Consider the following 14,203-nt stretch of genomic DNA (forward strand, 5'->3'; position numbering starts at 1 on the left):
TCTCTGGGGGCCGGGGGTGCTGGGAGACCCCCGAGAAGTGGACACCAGGATGCAGGAGGTGGGGTGAGATGCAGGGTTTCAGGGTGAGGTCTCCGTGCATCTCCCACGCGTATGCTCAAGAATGTGCTTGGCTTTGCGCCCCGGGCCGTCCTCCAGACCACGGACGCTGGGGAGACAGGCCAGCTGGGGCCAATGGCCATACGCACGGCTCATCTTGGGCCTGCCCTGTCCTCGTGGTGCCCTTGTCTGCTCCTGGGCCCCTCCCTGTCTGGGATGCAGAGTCCTCAGGCGCTGGTGGCCCTGCCCAGGGGGCCTGGGCCCCTCCTAGCTCCTGGGCTGGGCACGGGGCCCTGGGAGAGTCTCCACTCAAGAGGCCCCACCTCCCGCAGGCTGCCCCAAGGGCTTCTACGGCAAACAATGCCACAAGAAGTGCCGCTGTGCCAACCGTGGCCGCTGCCACCGCCTCTACGGGGCCTGCCTCTGTGACCCGGGGCTCTACGGCCGCTTCTGCCACCTGGGTGAGTCCCCTGCCCGGCTGCCGGTGTCGGGGGGCGGGGCGCTGCTGCACAGCGGGCCCGCACGCTCCGGTGCCTTGCTGCCTGCACCCTGGCTCGGGAGGGACTCTTCCTCTGCGGAGGGCAACGCAAGGCTCAGCGGGGTCCCCCGGCTGGGACATGGGCCCCACGGACCCAGAGCCATGTCCTCTGGACTGTGCTGGCCTTCAGGGTGACTGGGGGGGCGTGGTCCCCGGCCTTCTGTCGCCCCCTGGTCCCACGACTGGGCTAAGGGGTTGGCCACAGCTTGGGCAGGGGCAGACCTCCCTCGAAAGCTTCTGGGGACAGGCCTCGCCTTGGCTGTTGGAGTTTGCCGGCAGCAAGGGTGGGCCCTAAATCCCCAGTGGGGCTCCCTGAATCTCCAGGGGTTACCCAGGAGGGGTCACCCCTCCCTGGTGGGCTGCGGGGGAGATGTGGGTGATGAGCAGACTTCATCTGGGAGCTCCGTACGGTGCTTCTTTGTAGAAGGATCATTTAGAGCGGGGAGATGGGGGTTCCAAGTCTCCTGGCTAGGAAGTGGCGGGACCCAGGGCAAGGGCCTGGACTCTGTGGAGACCCGGTTTCTCATCTGTGAAACCAGCGCGGTGGCCCCAGCGGCCGGGGCGGGTGGTGCCTCTCTGCGTGGCTTTCGGGGGCTGGAAACCCAGGGACCTGGGAGGGGCTCACGCACGCATGTAGGCAGCCCCCGTCTCGGTTCTGTGGGTGCAGTCTGTCCACCGTGGGCCTTCGGGCCCGGCTGCTCCGAGGAGTGCCGGTGTGAGCAGCAGAACACCCTGGCCTGTGACCGGAGGGATGGCAGCTGTTCCTGCAAGGCCGGCTTCAGGGGCGAGCGGTGTCAGGATGGTGAGTGCAGGGGTGCGGGGTGGGCGCCCTCGGGCTGGCTGACCCTGCAGGCTCCTCTCTCCTTGCCCCCTGCAGACTGTATGCCAGGCTTCTTTGGGCCTGGGTGCCTACAGGCGTGCACCTGTCCTCAGGGCGTGGCCTGCGACCCCGTCAGCGGCCAGTGCAGGAGGCCGTGTCCGGCCGGCTACCAGGGGAAGGACTGTGATCAAGGTCAGTGGCCGGCCCCAGCCCCCCGGAGTGCTGTGACCGGGACGGGGAGCAGCCAGGCCGCCTGGCCCCACCCTCGTCACGCAGCGGTGACTCTGCACTGGTTGGCCTGTCCCTGTGACCGCGGTCCCGGCTGCTGGGGCCGGAATGGTCTGTGCGCCAGGGAAGGCGTCGCCTCCTCCAACGTTGTGTCCTCCCTACCCCCTCCCAACCTGTTAGCTACAGTGTGCTCAGTGTGCTGGGCCCCGGGGGGCCGGCTCCCTGTCCTGGTGGGCCTGAGTCTGTGGGACCGGGGCAGCTGCTAGAGCGCAGGCTCGGGCTGGAGGTGGGACACGGTGTGCGGCCTGTGATGAGGGCCGTCCACACGGCTGCGCTGGCCTGGGCTGCAGGGTGTGCGTGCGGAGCGGTGGGCCCGGCTGGAGCCCCGGGTTCACACACCGCAGGCAGCCCTAGTCCCGGGGCCGCCCCGGCCCCATTCCCAGGGGCTGCTGGGGGCCTCCTGCGGCACCTGGTGCGTGGGCTATCCGCCCCTGCTGGCCCCAGGTGGAGGGGGACCCCCCGGGCCCCTGGGGTAACTGGTGTAAGCATGCGGGGGGGCTGGCTCGACCTCCCCCTAGCATGGCCTGTCCCCTCGGGAACAAGGAGGGGACCCTGGGGACCCAGCCTGAGCTGAGGGATCAGCGTCTCCCTCTGCAGCCAGGCCGCGTCTCCCGGAGTGGGCATCCTGGAGACCATAGTGATGACCCCGTGCAGGGTTCTCGGGTCCCAGGGGTCCAGGTGGGGTGTGTGGGGGCTGCGGGGAACCCAGCCTGGACCCGCCGGCCCGACGTACACCCCAAGGGGCTTGGTGGTGTCTGCCGCCCTTTCGCGGCTGTCCTCCTGTCCCCGCGGCTCTGGCAAGTCACGGGCTCCCCACCCGGGCCTCTGACTCTAGGCCTTCCCCGCACCCCCACGGACACCCAGCGGAGCACTGGTCATGCGAGCATGCGAGCACCCGTCCCCCAGGCGGCCCGCTGGGAGCACTCCCTGGAGACGCGCCCATCCCTCCCCGACCCTCCACAGCCATACCCCCCACTCCCCACCCCCGATCCCCTACCCCCGTTCGCCAAGGGTGCATAGGAGCCTTCCCGGCTGCTTTGCCTTCTCCGGTTTTCCTCTTCCCTCTGACAGCTTTCCGTGCCCCAAGGACACCCCGCAGGAAGGGCCACGTGTGTTTTTATAGGAACGATGGCCCCCACTGCTCTTGGGCCTCGAAACACTTACCATCCCAAATGCATGTCTGCCAGGCCCCCCGCGGCCAGACAGGACAGCTTCAGCCTCTGCCACGGGGCCTCCTCCTCCCTGGTCCCCGCTGTGCGGGAGCCCGCGTGCCCCACTCCAGTCCTGCAGATGGGCCCGTGCACGGTGGGGAGTGACCAGGTGCCTACAGGCCACGGGACAGGACAGGGTTCGGCAGGCTGTGTCCTCCATCCCCAAGCTCCCTGAGCTCCCTCGGGTGCCTGCGGGAGGCCCCAGGGCCGGGGACTGCACCCATCCTCTCCCCCAGGGCTGTTTTGATCATAGCGGCTTCCTCCAGGGGCTGCGCCCGCCTTCCTGGGTAGGGGCTGCCCAGGTTTCCCCGCGGGGCAGGCTGTGCGCAGGGTGGTCGGGCTTCTAGCGCGCTGGGCGGACAGGGCCCTGCCTGTCCCCACAGGGAGGTGAGAGGCTCCTGGCCCCCACGTGCTTTGAGGCAGTCGTGCTGCAGGCACAGAGCCCCTGGGCCGGTCCTTCTCGGAGGTCCTCTTTCCTCGGTCTCCACTCTTTCCCAGGGTCTCACTGCTCCTCTGCTGGGCAGAAGAGGAGGGGGGCCCAGGCTTCCAGGTCCTCCACACTCTCTGAGCATGCCTGGCTCCCATGGCAGCCGCCGTCCTGCTGGGACAGGGCCACAGCTGGGGGTAGAGGAGTGTCTGCAGACCCTCACCTCCCCCCACCCCGCGCTCCCTGGGGATCTGAGACGGGGGCAGACTTGTCCTCGGCTGGGTGCGGGGAGGAAGGAGGGCGGAGCTGCTCCTGGCTTGATGCAGGGTGACCTCCGGGGTGCCCTCCGGAGTGCTGGGTGCCCACGGGGTCCATCCTGCGCCACCCCTCCATGCACGGTCAGCCCAAGCAGGCCCCTCCCTGCCTGTGTGCCCCAGGCTCTGCCTGCTCCTGGGATCCCCATGGTCATCCGGGGGATCCTGGCTGAGCCCAGCAGCCCTGCTGGGGCAGGGGTGGCTCCACAAGCCGGTGGCTGAGGCCCTTCCTGTCCCTTCCTACAGAGTGTCCGGGGGGGACATTTGGTGTGAACTGCTCGGGCTCCTGCTCCTGTGGGGGGGCACCCTGTGACCGGGTCACGGGACAGTGTCTGTGCCCCCCAGGGAAGACAGGGGACGACTGTGGGGCAGGTGAGTGGCCGTGGTGTCCCGTGATCCCCTCCCCTCCCTGTGCCTTCAAGTCTGGGGGGTCCCAGCCCTGGGCTCTGTTCGGGGGTCCTGCAGCTACAGACCCCGGGCCTGTCCTTAGCGGCTGAAAGCCCAACCTGAACCACCCTTGGGTCTGCGCTGACCTGGGAGCACCGGGAACCTGTCTGTGCGCCGCCAGCCTGGCCTCCCTGGGCCTGTGGTTTGCCCTCCAGGCCGCCTGCCCACCGCCCGTCCTGGGGCAGGGGCTCCTCTTCTGGGGGTGGTGCTGTGCGGCCCGCAGCCCCGGGAGGGGTTGGGGGTTCCCAAGACCTGTTGTTCCCCCTCTCCTGGGCCGTGGCGCAGGGTCAGCAGCCAAGTCAGACGGGGCCAGTGAGGCCCTAGGGGATACTGATAGGCCCTGGGGGGGGCTGTCTAGACTGTCCCGAGGGGCGCTGGGGGCTCGGCTGCCAGGAGATCTGCCCAGCGTGTGAGCACAGTGCTGCGTGTGAGCCTGGGACCGGAGCCTGCCTGTGTCCCCCCGGTTACACGGGCAGCCGCTGCCAGGACTGTGAGTATGGGTCCCCCGACCCGCAGTAGCCCCGACCCTGTGCCGCCCCCGCCCCGGCTGAGCCTCTCCCCCTCCCCGCCCCCGGCCTGCAGCGTGCCCAGCGGGCTGGTTCGGGCCCGGCTGCCAGTCTAGATGCTCCTGTGCCAACGATGGGCACTGTCACCCGGCGACGGGACGTTGCAGCTGTGCCCCTGGGTGGACCGGCCTCAGCTGTCAGAGAGGTGGGCGGCCCAGGGCTCAGGGTGGGGGGCCAGAGTGGGGCGCCTGGCCGCGGCGCCGGTGCTCGGCGGGGCCTGTGCGGGCTGACCAGCGCTGTGTTGCAGCCTGTGACGGCGAGCACTGGGGACCCGACTGCGGCCGGAACTGCACCTGCAGCCCAGGCCACGGGAGCTGCGACGCCGTCAGTGGCCTGTGCGTGTGTGAGGCCGGCTACACAGGCCCGCGGTGTGAACAGCGTGAGTCCTGGGGCACCCGCAGCCCCACGCACGTACCGGGGGCTCTGGTCCCGCCCTTCTGCCTGCGGGGCAGGAGGAGGGTCTCGCTCCCCGAGCTCCCTCAGGCTCCCCCGCCCCCCCTCAGCCTGCCCTGGTCTGTAGGGTCACCTGGAGCATCAGGCAGGGACAGCAGGGACCTGGCACCTGGAGGAGGGGAGGCCCGAGGGCCATGACCTTCTGCGTGTGTCCCCCTCCGTCTTCCAGGCTGGGGCAGCTCCAGAGGCCATGCCTGGGGCTCCTACCTCCCCGGGGCGGAGGGGAGTGCCCCACGGTCCCCGCCCCCGGCTGGGATGACAGAGGAACGTGCGTGTCTCAGTGGGTCTCCCCCACTCTGGCTGACGGTGGGCGGGGGCCGCATGTCTCAGGGTGTCCCCAGGGCCACTCCACTTTGGGCCGGGCTGTGGGCAGCGCTGCCAGTGTGAGCATGGGGCAGCCTGTGACCACGTCAGCGGGGCGTGCACCTGCCCGGCCGGCTGGAGGGGAACCTTCTGTGAATGCGGTGAGCTGGGCCGTGGGCCGGGGTGGAGGGCGGACCCCACCGCCCTGGACGCGGCCCATCACAACCACCTCCCGCCCTCCGCTCTCTGCAGCCTGCCCGGCGGGCTTCTTTGGCCTGGATTGCCGCGGCAGCTGTGACCGTGCCGCCGGGGCCCCCTGTGACTCTGTGAGCGGCTCCTGCCTCTGCCCTGCCGGCCGCTGGGGCCCCCGCTGTGCGCAGGGTGCATGAGGCCCAGGCGGCCCTGGGGGCTCCAGGAGACGGGCCGGGGCCGCCTCCTGGGTGTCTGCAGCTGCCAGGTGGCCGCTTAGAGACGCCGTCGGTCGTGCCGAGGGGTGCCCAGGCCAGAGGCAGGGAAGCCTGCCCAGCGGCCCCGGGTCTGTGCAAGCCTCCGGCCCCTGACGGTCCCTCCCTCCCGCAGCCTGCCCTGCCCCCACCTACGGGCTCAACTGCAGCCGGACCTGCTCCTGCTTCAATGGGGCGTCCTGTGACCCCGTCCACGGACGGTGCCGCTGCGGCCCTGGCTGGATGGGCCCCACCTGCCTGGAGTGTAAGCCCCCCCGCCGAGAACACCCCCATCCCCACGGGCAGGGGACCGGGGCCTGTTGCGCCCCCAAGGGGCACCTGGCATGATGAGGGGGAGGGCAGGGAGGTGCCGAGCTCCCCTGCGTGGGGTTGGCGGGAACAGGGTGGCCTGGGGCAGGTGGTCTCAGGGGCAGCCCTGGGAGAGGTCCTCCCCGTGAAGTCTGCTGCTGGGTTTTGGGGGGACCGGAAGGTGCAGAACCACCGGGGCTGCCTCTCGATGGGGCCGAGGCGTGGCGCCCGCTGGGCCGGGCCGGGCTGTGAGCTGCTCCCCCCCCGCAGCCTGCCCCACGGGCTCGTACGGCGACGGCTGCCAGCACGCCTGCCTCTGCCAGCACGGGGGCACCTGTGACCCCATCTCAGGCCGCTGCACGTGCCCCGAGGGCTGGGCTGGCCTGGCCTGCGAGCAGGGTGAGCCTGGGTCGGGCAGGGGGGAATGGGGCAGGGCCGGGGGGGCGCCCCGAAGTACGCTGGCTGCCCCTCTGCTCTCTGGGGCCGGTCTGCGCTGGGACCCTCCCCCAGGCCCTCTCCTCCTCAAGGACAGGGGCCCACGGCTCTGGGTACGGGGGCACGGGTGGGGCATGGGGCACTCCTGGGGTACCGTGCCCTGCAGAGTGCTCCCCGGGCGCTCGGGCCACTGCCTCTGCCCCGCCGGCTGGACTGGGGCCAAGTGTCAGAGCTGTGAGTGGGCCGCACTGGGGGTGCAGGGGGGGCCCAGGAGGCCCCACTGGTCCCATCGGGGTGGCCTCAGCCTCGCTCCAGGGTGGAGGGCCCCATGAGGTGGTCCCTTGGCAAGTGGGGGCAGGGGCTGCCGTCCGAGCTCCCGGGTCCCCTGGGGGAGGGGTGGGGGCGTCTGGCCCTCCTCGCACCGTAGGAGGCTCTGCCTCGTCTTGACCACCACAGCCTGTGCTGAGGGCACGTTTGGGGCGCGCTGTGAGGAACGCTGTGCCTGCCGGCGGGGGGCCCCCTGCCACCACGTGACAGGGGCCTGCCTCTGCCCCCCGAGTTGGAGAGGCTCGCGGGGCGAGAACGATCAGCCCCTGGGCCCCGCCGGCACCCTTGGGTGGGACAGCCCGTGGCATGGCGATCCCTCCGGCTGCCCCAGGGCTCCCCCCCAACCCCCAGCACTGGCTTCCCGCAGCCTGTCCGCACGGCTGGTTCGGAGAGGCCTGTGCCCAGCGCTGCAGCTGCCCGCCCACCGCTGCCTGCCACCACGCCACTGGGGAGTGTCGCTGCCCACCAGGCTCCACGAGTCCCGGCTGTGAGCAGGGTAGGTGACCCCACCCAGGGGGACAGAGCCACTGGTCACTGAGGCACACGGCCCCCAAGCTGCACCCGAGACCTCCGAGGCCAGGACTGACCTCTCCCGCCCGCACCCCAGCCTGCCCGCCCAGCCCCTCTGGGGAGAGCTGTGGACAGAAGTGGCCGCTGGGCTGTCCTCGGGAGGGGCGGCTCATCCCAGGGCTGGGGGTGGGAGGCCAGGGTGCCAGACCCGGCCCCTGGCCTCTGGCACCTGCCCCTGTCCCTGCAGGGTGCCCCCCGGGGCGGTTCGGGCCTGGCTGCAAGGAGCGCTGTGGATGTCTCCACGGGGCCTTCTGTGACGCAGTCACCGGGGCCTGCCTCTGTCCTGCCGGCTTCCTGGGGGTGGACTGCAGCCTGCGTGAGTGGCCGGGAGGGTGGGCGTTGCTGCTCCCTGGCCCTTGGGGGTGGGGGGCCCAGCCAGCCTCGGGGGAGGATAGCCCCCTGGCCGTCTGTTTTCCTGATTCTCCCACTGCGCTTGGCGCCAGGCTGGGCTAAGGCGGGGGTGTCCGTGTGACCCCAGTGTCCCTGCCGGCCGGCTCTGTTTCCTCCTCCCCACACCCTGCCGAGGCCTGTGGACCTCTGTGCAGACGGAGGCCAGCTGGGCATCCCGCCGAGGACAGCACCCTTCCCTGAGTCGTGGGGACTTCCCACGGGTTTGGGAAATTGGCTGGGCTGGCGGGAGTGGGTTGGGGGCAACAGGGACTCACTGTCCCTGCAGAGCTGGCCTGGCCCCCAGCCGAGCTGCGGGGGGAGGGGAGATGCCAGGGCGGGCAGGTACGGGGGACGTCCCTGTAGCCCGTCCTGTCTCTGGGCTGACGTGGCTCAGAGGAGGGGAGCCGGCAGACCATCGTCCTCTTTCTTCCCGGCAGGCTGTCCACAGGGCCGCTTCGGTCCTGGCTGTGCCCACGTGTGCCGGTGTGGGCAAGGAGCGGTGTGTGACCCGGTGACCGGCAGCTGCTCCTGTCCCCCCGGAAGGACTGGCGTCCACTGTGAGCACGGTGAGCACCCGCTCTGCCTGCCTGTCGTCTCTCACGGATGCTGTGGTGTCAGCCCTCGGTGCGGGCCGATGGGGAGAAGCCGTCGGTTCCCAGGGGAGATGCAGGTCCTCGAGCCGGGGGCGCATTCGGCCAGCTGCCTCCACTGATCCCGTCAAGCCGCTTGTGGGGGCCGGACACGGTCCACCCAGAGCCTCTGAGCTGGAGGGTCCAGCGGCTGTTTTGTCTGAGGACGGGGCCAGCTGCCCGGCTCAAGTCCCGGGGCCCCAGTGTCCTATGGCCCTTTCTGCTGGGACCGGAGGCCGGGGACCCCAGGAGGAGGGAGGCCTGGAGCTCGGGGTGTGGCAGGGGCAAGGAGGCGTCACGGGGCTCCCGCCCGCGATGGCAGTCCTGGGCCCCATGGCCCCATGGCCCCTTGGCCTGGCTCCCACCCCACCGGTCCCTGGCCGGTCAGAGAATTCTGCCAGCCTCTGGGCCTCATCAAGGGGTCAGCGGTCCTCCCACTGACCCCCCGGTTCTTAGCCCGTGGCAGCAGAGTTCTCACCGCTAGGGCCTGGCGCGGCTGGGCTGTGTCCTCACCTCTGGGGACCTGCAGCAGCTATGGGCCCGTCCCATTGTGACGGGGCCATCTGGAGAGCCTTGCCGCCCGGCCTCCTCAGCCTGGAGGATGGGCCTGTGCGGAGGGCCACCACCTCTAGGAAGGCTGCCCTGACCAGCTCCTGCCAGCTGGGCAGGCACTCCCCGCCCCTCCTCGGTGCTCAGCCGGGCCTGGCATTTGCGGAGAGGAGGGACAAGTGGGCGAGACACAGCTGCCGTCCGCTCCCTGGCACGTGTGGGGCAGACACTGGCCCCAGGAAGTGTTTGTTGAGTGAAGGTGGTGGGGACATGTCCCCAGAGCGTGTCCAGTCCCGGAGCTCTGAGTGGTGCCCGGCGTCTGCCCCCAGGCTGCCCTCAGAACCGGTTCGGTGTGAGCTGTGAGGGCGTGTGCGCCTGCAGGAACGGGGGCCTGTGCCACGCGGCCAACGGCAGCTGCTCCTGCGGCCTGGGCTGGACCGGTCCGAGCTGTGAGCTGGGTGAGCCGGCGGACGGAGCCCTGGTCGGGGAGGGGCTGGCTCTGGACCCCCGAGGAGAGCACGGGGCCGCTGTGGGGGCTGGGCGAGACCCCCCCAAGGTCGTGAGGGTAGGCTAGTGCCCCGGGACCGCCCCCGGGTCCCCTGCTCCTCCGCTGCGGGAGACTGACCTGCGAGCTCTCTCCTCAGCCTGCCCTCCTGGTCGCTATGGGGCCGCCTGCCGCCTGGAATGCTCTTGCCAGAACAACGGCACGTGCGAACCCACCACGGGCACCTGCCGCTGTGGCCCCGGCTACTACGGCCAGGCCTGCCAGCACCGTGAGTCCTGGGGCGGGGACCCCGGCCCCCGCGGCTGCTCGTCCTGCGTGGGCGATCAGGGCCCTTGTGGGCTTGCGTAGCAATGGCCGCTGTCCCTTTCCCTCGCGGTGGCGGCCCGTGAGACAAGGCCTGGCCCCACTCCCCGTGGGACTCCTCTGGCTCAGGGTCCCGTGAGAGCAGGTGAACCTTGGCGGGGATCTAGCCCCGGTGGGAGAAAAGGCGAGCACGAGCCCCTGAACCGGGACCTTTGCTCCCTGGGGATGGACTGAGGTAAGGCTCTAACTGGGGTGTCCTTCAGCCTGTCCCCCTGGCTTCCACGGGGCTGGCTGCCGGGCCGTGTGTGAGTGTCAGCAAGGAGCCCCTTGTCACCCCGTCAGCGGTCAGTGTGTCTGCCCCGCCGGCTTCTCCGGCCAGCTCTGCGAGAGGGGTGAGTGCTCTGCCTTCCCACGTGCTCCCTTGGCCTTGCCGTGTCGGGTAGGGGACGGGAAGGGATGCTGAGCGCACTGCCCCCCACCAGGGTGTGCACCGGGCTCTTTCGGAGAGGGCTGCCACCAGCGGTGTGACTGCGAGGCAGGGGCACCCTGTGACCCCGTTACCGGCCAGTGCCTGTGTCCCCCGGGGCGCACAGGGGCCGCCTGTGACCTCGGTGAGTCTGGGGTCTCGCTCAGCAGGGCAGGGGCGGGGGTCTCTGCTGGTGGAGAGGACTGCTTGTGCAGGGGGCTCTGCCTTCTAGTGCCCGTCCCGCCCTTCTGTACGGGGTGCCCAGCGTGGAGCTCCTGCTCCGGGACGGCAAGGGCTCGCCCTGCTCTGTGGCCGGAACGGGAGCCTCGTGAGATGGGAAGGACCCTCCTGACCTGCCAGCCTGCTTGGACATAGAAGGGCCTGTCCGTGGCAGGCTGCGCACCTGACCTTGCCGTGGCGTGCTCGCCTTGACCTGGGGCATCCCTGATGGCCCGGCCCCCTTTGTCGGCCCTGGGCTGGGCAGGTGCCCCGGACCTGGCGCTTTCCCGTGTGGGAGCTCACATGGGGCAGGAAGGATGAAGCCCGAGAGGTCTCTGCTTCCTCCACCTCCACGGAGGGCCTGGGGCGCCCGGGCCAGAGCAGGCAGGATGGCCCTCAGGCCCGTCTCTCCCCCTCCCTCCCGCCTGTAGACTGCGCAGCGGGCTACTTTGGGCCGGACTGTGCCCTGCGCTGCGGCTGCAGGGCTGGAGCGGACTGTGACCCTGTCACCGGGCGGTGCTACTGTGCAGAGGGCTACCTGGGGCCCACCTGCCAGCAAGGTGAGTCAGGCTCCCGAGGGGGAGGCAGGAAGACAACCTGCTCCCCAGCCCCAGCACGGCGAGAGCGCCGTCCCTCCTCCCCACACACGGAGCTGAGAGCTGAGCGGCCAGGCCAGCTGGCGAGAGCGCGGCCGTCCCCGCGGGTGTGCTCGGCTCCTCAGGGGCGGGGACACCGCGCTGGACCTCAGGGCAGGGTTCTGCCGTCCCCGTGGGCCAGCCGGACAGTCCAGGGTAGCCGGGCGCCGACCCAGCCCCGCCCCTCCCCGCCTTGCCCTGCGTGTGTGAGCCCGTGTGCGCGTGGGCTCCAGTCTGCGCTGAGCCCTGTGTGTGTGCCCACCGGTGCCCGCCGGCTCTGCGCCAGCCCCGGGCTGTGGGGGGGGGGCGCCGTGACAGCGGCTTGGCCTCTTGGCCCCCACGGCCCCCACAGCCCCCGGGGGAACACGTGTCTGCAAGCAGAACTCAGGGTGCCCCTGGAGCCGGCGGTCAGCTCGCCCAGGCCCAGGCCGCCAAAGGGAGGGGAGATGTGGTGTCCGGGCCCGTGGGGACGGGCTGTGTAGACCGGTGAGGCCAGCAGCCAGGCGGGGCCTGGGGAACCCCACCTGCGGGCCGGATGTCCTATATGCGCCTTTCTGAGCCTGGCAGCCGGGCCTGGCTGTTAGGAGCCCTGGGGCAGGGCGGCAGAGGCGGCGGCGGTGGACCGGGCGCCCCCACGGCGGCACCTGGTGGTCAGCTGTGGTACTGCATGGCGGGCCCCCGTGCTGTCCTGGCTAAGGGACATGTAGCTGGGGTCTGGGCCCTGGCTCACCCTTCAGGCCAGTGGGAAGGCGGAGAGGCAGGCCTGCGCTGCCTGGCAGTGCTGGGCCCTGCCCCCTGCCCTGGAGTGGACTGGCTGGCTTCTTGTAGAGACCCCGCCGTGCTGCTGGGCTGGGGGACTGGGAGCCTTCATCTGGGGAGGGGAGAAGCCCCGCTGTCGGCATAGGTGTGAGCGGGGCACGGGCTTCGCTGGGGAGGACCCTGCAGGCCTGGGTGAGAGAATGGCCTTTGCGTTTGGGGGTATCACTGGCCTGTGACCAGCAGACGGAGGCCAGAGGACAGATGAGGACTAGCACAAGGCTTGGCCCTCGGGGCAGCAGGCGGGGCAGAACCTGGACCTCACAGACGGGGCGGAGCCTGGGGAGGGAGGAGGGGCCGGGCTGCCACGGCAGGAGGGGACACGGCAAGTGTGAGCCCAGAGCTCCGGCGGCTTGGACAGTTTCCACCTGCCATGGTGCTGACCTTTTCCCCCTGTCTCCACAGCCGCCTCACAGCCGGCGTCTCACCGACCAGCCCCGGGGCTCAGCAGCGCGGCCGAGAAGCACTAGCTCAGAGACAGCCCCCAAGCAGGCCCGTCTTCCAGGCGCCTTGGCGACGACTGACGAGGGGCGCCTGTGGGCCGGCCAGGACTCAGCCCAGACTACCCGGCCCTGCAGCCTCTCACTGGGCAAGGGGAGGGAGGCCCGGCCTGGCCCAGCTCCAGGGAGCCCAGGCGGTGGGCCCGGACTCCGGCTGCACAGCCACACAGCTGCGCTGGCCGCAGGAGCTGGGGAAGCCCTCCCCCCGCCCCCCTGCCACCCCCTCCGCGCCCCTGGGTGGGGACTGAGGGCAGGCGCAGGTGCAGGGGGGTCCCCGCGCCCTGGGCGGGTTCTTCTGGTGCTAGGCTCTGGGACTGCTGTGCTCAGCCCCGTCCCCGGCCAACGCAGCCCGCTGTATTTATGGAGGAGTATTTATGGGCGGCTGACCACGCCCACTGCCCCCTGGGCCCTGGAACGCTGCCGGTCCCTGCCTGCCCCAGGAAACCCTGCTGCGGGACTTTGGGGCCCGTGGGGTCGCGGGGCACAGGCTCCGGCGCATGTACAACCAGAAACCCAAGAAAGAAGCCGCCGCTTCCTCCTGGCCTGTGCCGTTGTTGCCCTGGGCTCGCCGTGCGGCCGTCCGGTGCGCCCGCAGGGCTGTGTGGGGACGGGAGCCTCCTCCGGACCAGGGAGGCACCACAGCCCCCCCACTGCCCCGCCCCATCTGGTCCCTGCCCCTCCCCGGGGGTGGGGGGGGCAGAAGGAGAGCTGGGGTCTGTCCGGGTTCCCGGTGCTCTCGGGGGGCACGCGGGGGCTGGTCTGTGCGTGGGAGCATGGCCCCGTAGGGAGGAGGCTGGCCCGAGGGCAGGGGTGACGACGTGTCTTCTGGGAGGATACAGCGGAGGGGGGTGACAAGCATCCCAGGGGTGGGCGGCCAGTGGACTGGGTTGGACCCAGATGGCCACACCGGGCACTTAGGGTCTGAGCTTTAGCCCCCTGCGTCCCCCAACACCAGCCTAGCCAGCGGTTATCCTCGAGGCAGAGGGTCTGGCGGAGCAAAATGAGGAGGTTTTAGCGGCCGGTCCGTCTCCTTAACCAACTAGGGCACTGCCCGTTCATGAAAACGTCCGTGGGCTGTGTCCAGGCTTTCCAGTAAGCGGAATGAATGCTCCCGGAGGGGACAGGGTGCCAGGCTGGTGACCACACAGGGAGGAGCCGTTCTGGGAGGAGCCGTGGGGAGGGCGGCCGGGCGGCTGGACAGCGGGTTCCGCACCCGGTGCTCTGCTGGGAGGCGGCAGGGAGGCGGGAGGAAGAGGATGCCGGAGAGGAAGGTTAAAGGAAGTGGGGGAGGGGGCCTTCGCCTCCTCCGGTGAGGCTCTAGGGCAAGAGGAGGAACGTGTACAGGAAGCAAACCCGGGGGGATCTCCGACGGAGAGCAACTGGAGAAGCACGCCGCCGCCGTGTACGGGACTTGAAGGAAATGGCCAGCAAGGAGGGTCCTAAAAGGCCCGGGAAAGAACGGAAACCCGCGCGTCAGACTTGAAACTCTGGAAACCAGGACAGTGACATTCTGTTCTCAAAGCACCAAAGAAAAATTTCTGAAACTCAAAAGTGTGTGCTGTTTGCGTGTCTGAGAAAGCCAAGGGTTACTCCCCGGGGCTGACCTCGGGAGCCAGAGCTGAAACCCTGGCCGGAGGACGCTTGCCCGCAGGGACGGGGAGAAACACATTCCCGCGTCGGCTG

At 70.3% G+C, this 14,203-nt stretch overlaps 1 protein-coding gene across 5 annotated transcripts in view; it reads left to right on the top strand.

Moving 5' to 3' along the window:
* The window catches only part of MEGF6 (multiple EGF like domains 6), an 80,648-nt gene extending 67,586 nt beyond the window's left edge, over positions 1 to 13,062 (top strand). For 2 of the 5 annotated variants that reach the window (XM_046017353.1, XM_046017386.1), the window contains 18 exons: positions 390 to 518; positions 1,263 to 1,397; positions 1,473 to 1,607; positions 3,902 to 4,027; positions 4,461 to 4,592; positions 4,685 to 4,813; positions 4,916 to 5,047; positions 6,004 to 6,132; positions 6,447 to 6,575; positions 7,306 to 7,434; positions 7,696 to 7,824; positions 8,336 to 8,464; positions 9,406 to 9,534; positions 9,721 to 9,849; positions 10,148 to 10,276; positions 10,367 to 10,495; positions 11,001 to 11,129; positions 12,426 to 13,062. In XM_046017353.1, the coding sequence (XP_045873309.1) occupies positions 390 to 518; positions 1,263 to 1,397; positions 1,473 to 1,607; positions 3,902 to 4,027; positions 4,461 to 4,592; positions 4,685 to 4,813; positions 4,916 to 5,047; positions 6,004 to 6,132; positions 6,447 to 6,575; positions 7,306 to 7,434; positions 7,696 to 7,824; positions 8,336 to 8,464; positions 9,406 to 9,534; positions 9,721 to 9,849; positions 10,148 to 10,276; positions 10,367 to 10,495; positions 11,001 to 11,129; positions 12,426 to 12,490 (2,273 nt within the window). In that variant the 3' untranslated portion in view covers positions 12,491 to 13,062. The remainder of the gene's footprint in view (positions 1 to 389; positions 519 to 1,262; positions 1,398 to 1,472; positions 1,608 to 3,901; positions 4,028 to 4,460; positions 4,593 to 4,684; positions 4,814 to 4,915; positions 5,048 to 6,003; positions 6,133 to 6,446; positions 6,576 to 7,305; positions 7,435 to 7,695; positions 7,825 to 8,335; positions 8,465 to 9,405; positions 9,535 to 9,720; positions 9,850 to 10,147; positions 10,277 to 10,366; positions 10,496 to 11,000; positions 11,130 to 12,425) is intronic. The other 3 variants (XM_046017370.1, XM_046017379.1, XM_046017359.1) reach the window with 3 other exon arrangements.
* Positions 13,063 to 14,203: the final 1,141 nt, after the last annotated feature.

Source organism: Meles meles, chromosome 1, assembly GCF_922984935.1.
Source record: "Meles meles chromosome 1, mMelMel3.1 paternal haplotype, whole genome shotgun sequence".
NCBI classification, from domain to species: domain Eukaryota; kingdom Metazoa; phylum Chordata; class Mammalia; order Carnivora; family Mustelidae; genus Meles; species Meles meles.